The 8,408-nt window shown below is 36.0% G+C and overlaps 1 protein-coding gene across 1 annotated transcript in view; it reads left to right on the top strand.

Moving 5' to 3' along the window:
- Positions 1-6,223: 6,223 nt before the first annotated feature.
- Positions 6,224-8,408, top strand: part of TBCK (TBC1 domain containing kinase) — a gene marked incomplete at its 3' end in the record, with an annotated part of 37,008 nt that continues 34,823 nt past the window's right edge. Inside the window, exons 1-2 of the mRNA XM_010289875.1 lie at positions 6,224-6,416; positions 7,506-7,578. Of these exons, the coding sequence (XP_010288177.1) occupies positions 6,224-6,416; positions 7,506-7,578 (266 nt within the window). The remainder of the gene's footprint in view (positions 6,417-7,505; positions 7,579-8,408) is intronic.

Raw genomic sequence — 8,408 nt, 5'->3', positions numbered from 1 at the left:
GTTTGAAAGGCAGCGCCGGTTCGCGCCTGTTTGGGCTCGGTTTTGGGCTGGGTGTATTGCCTCGGGGCTGGTGGGGGTGGTCTCCGGCTAGCGTGCTTATAGGGCCTTAGAGGTGACTGGGGTTTGCTTGGGGTTACCAGCATTTCTGGCTATACTTCAGCAAACCGATTATAGCCGATTTCTCTTTAATAGGGTTAATTCCCGAACAGCCGCATATAATGCTGAAATCAAATGGTAACAAGCCCTGTCTTTATATACGTAGGGGCGCTGATGTAGCAGAACAGGCAGACAGGCTGTAACTAAAAGACACTGATACACAGGTAAAAGAAATAACATGTTTATAAAATAAGAGAGGTGTGACTAAAAGTCTATACTGATCTATCAAAATTAGGTTATATGTTTTCTTCATGCTATTCAAATGTTGGATTTTCTTTCCCACCAGCTAAATGTTCTGGCCGCAGGTATAAAACTTGAGATGTCCATAGGTCTCACTAACTCTTATGCCTGGCTTTCAAAGCAGCAACATCTTACACTTTGTAGTAACGTTGTAAATGCTCCAGAGAACACCCGTAACTCTTCTTATGCTAATGCCTACATAGAATATAGAGGCTTCCATGTATGTATGACAAGATTCTCCAAATACTACTGAGGGCATTTTTTTAATATTTGCTGATGGCTTATATTTCACTTTAGTGAAATGATGCTTTAATATCCCTACAAGAGGAATGAAAGGAATTTAGCATTTTCATTAAATAACGCTTCAAATATTTGTCAGTTACTTGTGCCAAAATCACCATGATACCTGTCTTTTTTTCCCAAAAAATTCGTGTGTTCATTGAAGACACAACAATGACATTGGAGCTTTGTCAAAATCTGGTTTGCGTTTTCTGTTTATCTCAAGTAACAGTATTATAATGAAATCTTTGGCACACTTACTTAGTCTGTCTATTGCTGAATTGGTGTAGCTGGAATCTGAAGCCAAGTGTTTCTGAACTGAATTTATTAGTTTGGACAGAATAACAATGCTAAAAAAAATGTTATTTTTTAAGTATGTCTGATGTGTGCATGGTGTGTAATTATGTGACCATGACTCCATAGTTATTCTTTATAGATAGAATACTTATTACTTCAGTGAATGTTAGAGAAGTTAGAAAATTTTGTAAAAGAAGATGTTTTGATGTTATGCCACAGGGCGTAACACATTTGGTTAAATGCAATATTGCTTACATTTAGATTTTTAAGCAATCTTTTGAATTCTCTGTAGTACAAGTGGTGTTTGTAGCAGAAGCTTATACCACAGATGAAATAAAGATGTGAGGTGAACTAAATTTAATCACCACTCCCCCTTACCCCCTGCAAAAATTCAGCTAAGTAAATATTTTTTATCATTATTGTGAAGTGAATGTGTCCCAGCTCATTATTGTGATAAACTTTTAGTTATTTTCTGTGTGCCCTTCCATAGGAATCTGAATTTAACTTGTCTTCAATACCTCTTAAGCATTTTAATAAACTTTATGAATAGCTGAGTGATGATGGACGCTGGGAGGCAAACCGCACAGTTCCAGGTTTTTTGTGAAGTAGGAACACTGTAACTAAAACTGCATGTCTTATTTCAGTTACTTTATCAAATTAGTAGTTACTATAGTTGCAACAGGAATATTTTAGGACTTAAGAGCAGAAGAAAAGATATTTTGTGAAAGAATTTCTTCTTATGAAATGGCCTACTTTGTTGAAAATACTATTACTTAATGAAAAACAGTGTAAGCACAGGATGTTCAGACCACCTACTTTCCTGAAGTTCTACTCAATTGCTTTAAAAATAATTCAGTATCAGTACTGATCGGAATTATGTGTTAATTCTGAAAAGCTGCCTTCATTAGGCAGGAGGCGTTTAAATAACTAGCAATTTCAAATTACTAACAGGTATTAGCATGTGGCTAGTTGTTGCTATTTCTGCATCTGGATGTTTTAGAAACCATAGATGTGTTTCACAGGATGGGTTCATTCAGGCTGGTCTGTGTGTACGTGCAGTATTTGCTTCTGAGAGTCAAATTTACATGTTTTGGTTTGTGGGTCTTTTTTAGGGACAAAGTTCAATTGCCTTAGCACTGCTGCAGTGAAAAAGTGAAATGATGCCTAGATAATGCTAAATTCTGAAGGAAAAAAGCCTGTTCTCTGAGGGTGGTAGGTATTCAGAGGAGCAAATAAATTGCTGAGTAGATGAGGGACTACCTTTTGCATTTTATTTCTTGATGTTGGGCATGGAAAAGCTGTCAAATGAAAGATCAAAACAGTGCCAATCTGAATATTAAATGGGAATATGTGAAGGTCTCCTGTGTGTGGTGGATTTTGCTGAGAATGTTGGCTAATGTTTTTGTGTACTATAAAGGTTTCTAAGGGAGATTTGGGTGGAGATAGTGGGCTAGGGAAGGCCATTCAGAGGTGGGATGCAAACCAGGCCGCTTCTGGACTTCGAATCTTTATGCCAGACCTATTTTGCAGATGTGGTAGACTGTCTCTCATATACAGGAAAAAAACGGTGCTTTGGAAACAACAATTCAGTAATTTTAGATGACACAAATAAGACAAGTCTTCGCTTCCTCTTCCATCCTCACACTTTTGGATTATCAGAGCTGAATTTCCAGAATTCAATCCTGTTAGTGAATTTGCCTTAACTGTTTCTGGTGTCAGTTTTAAATAACAAACCTTTATTTTTCTCTTCCTCTTTTTATTTCAAGGTGATAGCGAAGTTCTGCAGGATAGAATTAATTCTTCCAAATCATAAAATAATGCAATATGTGCCTTTTCTTTATAGAAAAGGTGAGTTTGAGGTATAAAATTGTGTGCCTTGAACATGAATTTGTGTAGCATTCTCTATGTTTATAGTTGTGCCAGACTTTTATGTGGATTTAAAACAAAACAAAAAACCCCACACAGTTTATAGATGGTTAGATAGGATAATTTTTCAGATGAATTTTTAAAATATGTATCATACTTCTGTTTGAGTTTAGAAATGTCAAGAAGTTACTGGAGAAATGACTAGACTGAAATAATTTAGTTAAGAAAAATCCGTTCACTTAAGCTGTAATATGTGGCCCTTTTTAAAGGTGGTAGAAGGATTCAGTTTTTAGTTTTGGGGTTAGTTGGTTTATTTTTCAAGTCAGTCCCTGGAATTATGGAAGTTGAGAGTTGAGGACACAGATCAGAGTTTAATTGTGAAGGTAGCTATTGACAGAACTAGCTCTTTTCCATCATCAAAGGTAATTTTTTTTCATTGCTTTAGAATTAAGTCTATAATAAGTGAACTTGTTTTAATGCATACCTTTTAAAATTCTTTATTGGTTCCTTTAGATGGCTGGCAGGAAAGGTCGCTTGCTTTTGTCTGTGTGCTTCCTAAACCAAAGGAAGAGAGTGATAAATCTGCAGTTGTCTAGTTGGAAGCATTGCAGGTGGTCTAATGCATCCATGTAGGACAAGTGGTCTAGAGTACAAGAAAAGGTTAATCTCATAAAATGGTTATTGAATTGATAATATTTAGCAATTTTTTTAAATGAAATTCCTTCCTACATGTCAGCTGAATGAAGATACACTATATTGGAGAAGTATATCCAGCAGGATATTTTTCTACAATAAAAATGAAAGCATGTCTTACCTGAGTAAATATAATGTATACTATGTATTTAACTTTTTAAAGACATAATGCATCTCACTGTTTGGCATAATTTTACTCTTCATCCCCTCAACTCTGATCATATGAACTTTTTTTTTATTTTAAAGCAATTAGAGGACTGTTGTGCCAAGCAAGATTATAATTCATTCCATAAATCAGGATTTTTTTTTCTTCATGGTTAATACTTATTTTCTTTTTGAAGCCTTGTAGTTCATTTGGCAGACATGATATTTTTACAGGAATGTGCATCTTTTTGTAAATAGACAGTTAAAACTTTGCAATTGGAACTTGTTGTATGCCAATAAATCTTTGTGCTTGCACTCAGTCCAATTTATGTCTTTCTAATGGAATATTTTAACTGTAAATGGCATTGCTGGCATCCTAGAATCACTTCCAAAAAATATTAAGTATTCATTAGCTATGAAAGCACTCTTATCTTTACAAATAAGTCTTTTCATACAAAAATAGTACTATAAAAACTCCAATGCTTGATGCTGCTTCAGATTTATTTTCTTAACTTTTTAAGTTTGATTCCTTAACACTATGCATTCATATTCAATATTATGATGTATATTAGAATTTAAATGTACATATCTCATGTCTGTGTTTCATTAGCGGAAAAAACCCACAAATGAGAGCAGTCTTACATTTGCTTTGTGTCTTAAATTGGACTGTATTAGTTAAAACGGAAGGTATGTTTCATAATTTCTACTTGTATAGACTTGGTAAATATGTTTGGTATATAAGGATCTCTGTGCAACCCTGTTGTGGGGTTACTGTCTCAATTAAAATTCACAAAAGAAACATAGTAGGTTTTTACTGGGAATTTTGTGCTGGGAACAATGTAACAACGTTAATCCCTTAGAGAAGAAATAATTTTGAGACGCTGAAGTATTAAATGCTGTTCCTTTCGCATGTGTTTGACCTTCGCATGAGGGAATAGCTTTTGCCGAAAGCAGCAAGTTCATGTTGGCTGAAACAATAATAAAAAAGTAGGACTTAGCTTTGTCAGTGCTCTGCATAATCTTGTTCTATTTGGGGTTTCTTTCATGAAGCCCCTAAAATGATAAAACTTATCACATCTAGTTTGAAAGAATTATGTTGGTTTTATACTTTAAGCTTTTCATAGTATTTTTCTTATGGGCTTCAAATCCCGAGGGTTCTTCCTCCTCTTTTCCTGGAGCAACTGCATATCTGTTTCTGCTCTTTAGAGCTTATAATTACTATTCTGTATCTGACAAGAGAGTTGGATGTGATTTCCACATCAGTGGACTATTTCTGTTGGTTCTATACACAGATGCCTCTGGATTGTGTGCTGTAATGTCTCTGGAGTTGAAGTGAGCTGGATGGTACTCTTCTGAACAGGCTCGTTAAGGAAGTTTTTTGGGTTTTTTTTTTTGTTCTGTGGCCGCTTGTCCCATGTTATGTGGAAGTGCCATCTACTTCACCATCACAACTTCCAGACCAGAGATCACTTAAGAGCATATAACCTTGCCCTTTTTATCTCTGTTTGTATATGTATCCTTAGACACAAGTATGTATGTGCTATGGAAGTTAACATGTACAGAGGGATAATATTGCCTAATGACAGCTTGTAGTGTCTTGAGCCACCATCTGGGTAATCCAGAAATGAGCTTGATTCAGTTTTTGGATTTTGGTACTTGGTGCCTCCAAATTAAATTCTTAGTTTGATAGTAAAAAGAGGTCAGGCAGTTTTACCTGAGGCCTAGCTGACTGTAGAAGTGTCTGTTATTTGTGCACGCTTTAGATTTTCTTGTTCTTGAATGGCATAATAGTTAGTTATGGAGAAGTGCAGAGAAAACGTTTAGCTCGTACCGATTTGAAATACATAGTTCAGAGTAGAGAGAAAAATGGTCATGAAACTAAATGCTCCTGGAACTAAACTGCAAGCTAACATATTTTGCCTGACTGTCCCACAGAAATATTTTGTGTAGATTACTTCCTTAATTTGTTATGGAGTCAGTGTGTGAGCTAGCAGTTTACCTGTGGGTAGGGAAATAAATGGTGGTAGGACAAAAGACTGTTACTTCATAGCTTTAAATATTAGGAATGCTATAGCATGTAGATGCCAGATTATCAGTAAAGCTGTGATACAAGGTGGTCTGCTGATACCAGGTGGTATTTTAGAAGAGTTTTTTTTTCTGTTTGGTGTCTTTACTGGTTTTTGAATAAATAACCTACTATATTGCAGTAGTCATCTGAAGATTTCTTGTGTTAACACATTTATCTGGTCCTAAAATAGTTTTATTTCATTCTTAAATCTGTGTTTAAAACTATCGCTATATTTTCATCTTTAAATGTAGTGGTTTTGATGCAGCAGCACTGTATTATTATTATTATTGTGTTCATTATGCAAAAATGTCCCATTCCCCCATAACAGAGGAGAAAAAAACCATTTAAATTGCATTATTTAGTAAACAACTAGTAAGCTGAGTCACAAGACTATGTATCTTTTGCAGATAAATTTTTAGTGTATGTTCTCTTTTTAAGGAACACTAATTGCTCCGAAGGGCTTCAGATTGTGTGAAAAAGATGTTTCCTTTGAAAGACACTGAGATGGGTGCCTCCACCTTCTTTGCCTCAGCTCTGCCACATGATGTTTGTGGAAGTAATGGACTTCCTCTGACACCCAACTCCATCAAAATTTTGGGGAGATTCCAAATCCTGAAAACAATCACCCATCCCAGACTTTGCCAGTATGTTGACATCACCAGAGGTAAACACGGTGAGTATCTGTTTAATATGGACACTTTACGTATGTTGTATTTATATTTTGTGATAATATATCTAAAGGTGACTGAGCAGAATATTGCCTTTATAGCACCAGAAAGTGGCTGTCTTCCAGTCTCAATAGTACTGTATGCCTTTGCTGTGACTGGCAGTACTGGTGCTTTTGTTTCTTCTCTTCAGAGTCAAGGCACAGGTTAGTTGTCTGTCCTCTTTCATTGTATGTTATGTTAACTGATAAAAGCGAAGAACTTTCTTCTTTTTATACCTCACTGTAAAATTCAACTTTAATGTGATGACTTGGGTTCTTCAAAGTGTTTTCCGTCTTTAACCTACTGTAACAGTCTTACAAAAATATGTTTGAAATAGTTTGATTTGATTTTGAATCTGAACATTGACTACTAGCTGTTCTACAAGTAGTGGAAGTGGCAAAGTCTAGCTTCTTTAGGGGTTGTCTCACACCCCCATGTAATATCTTATACTTTAGTCTTTTCCTACTTTATAATTGCTGTCTTCAGTGGAACAATTGTTTTGTCTTTTACTCTGTATTCAGAGCCAACCCATCAATCTTTTGGAACATGTGGGACCCCCTGCAAGTCCTGTAGCTGTTTGTTGGGCATGTAGTAATGTGCTAGTTGGCCCATCAGGACTGAAACTCCTGTGCTTGCTCTGAGTCCCTTTTCTCAAACCTGGTGTTACTTTGAGTTTCCTCTCTCATCACCCCAGCCACAGTTTTCTGCAAATTTGTAGATGCTTACTGCTTTGAGACCTCTATTCTTAAGTCAAATCTGACTGACATTGACAGAGGGGTTCAACATTTTTAGGAGGTTACTGGATGAATGAATTGACAGTGCTTTGCACGAACAACCAAGAAAGAAGATCTGCTGTATGTCATAAATGAAAATGGTCCTGATGTCCAGAAGTTCTACAGCTTTAACATTTAATGATGTGTAATTTTCCATACAGTGTATGTCAAAATACTTTAACATCTGCAGGATAGGTAGACTGAGAAGTCTGTAATCCCATTGTCTCATTTGGATTCTAGACTTCTCGTACTTTTTTTTTCCCCTCCCTCCCCCCCAATTAGAGAGACTGGTTGTGGCGGCTGAACACTGTGAAAAGAGTCTGGAAGATTTGCTACGAGAAAGCAAGCCAGTCAGGTAAGGTGTCAAGCTAAACTCAAATCCACTCACCATAATTTTACATGTCATCTGTGGCAAAGTACTGGACTTTTACTAGTCTACATAAATTTTACTCTCTTATTGTTGATCAGGTAAACACATGCCTGAAAGGAGGAGTACTTATTTCCATATGATTCTAAAAGCTAGAAGAGTTATGGGGCACTTACTTACAAGTGGGATACTTTGTAACTCAGAAAATCCTGTCTGTCTTGTTAATAGTAGTTTTGGGTTTTCTTTTTAAAAATAGTCAGACCTATGACAGGATAAATATCTTCCTAATAATTTGAAGACTTTATGTCTGCCAGATGATGAAATACAACTTTCACTAGAAAGGACAGAATTTGGTGTGTGTGTTTTCACGTGGAGAAATGTATTAATTTATTAACTAGAAAGGCGACAGGATGTCAGATACATACACCAGGGTGCTAATAAGTGATTTGAATTTGGGTTGTTACAGCCACTTCAGTAAGGCTTTGATTGAAACCGAGTCCAAAGGCTGGATGTCGAGAGTATTTGCTTTCATACTAGGATGTATGGAATAATTGAGCTGTATCTCTAAACAAGCAAACAAACAAACAAAATCCCCATCAGACTTGTTGCTAAAAGAGTTAACTGTAATTTTTACATCTGTCACTGTAACGTTTGGAACAAAAGAAGTGGTTTCTTGTCCTAAAGAGTATGTAACACAGAAAATGTGAAGAGTGGGAGAGAGACATTATTTCCATTTGGGATAGCAAGGCATTGTAGGCTAACTGGTTATTTCCAGAACACACAAATACATAAATATGAAACACATTTAGAGAAATCCA

This window comes from Phaethon lepturus, unplaced genomic scaffold (genome assembly GCF_000687285.1).
Source record: "Phaethon lepturus isolate BGI_N335 unplaced genomic scaffold, ASM68728v1 scaffold5086, whole genome shotgun sequence".
In the NCBI taxonomy this organism is placed as follows: Eukaryota; Metazoa; Chordata; class Aves; order Phaethontiformes; family Phaethontidae; genus Phaethon; species Phaethon lepturus.
The sequence above is the reverse complement of the archived record's forward strand: the minus strand, read 5'-3'. Positions and strand labels throughout refer to the sequence as shown.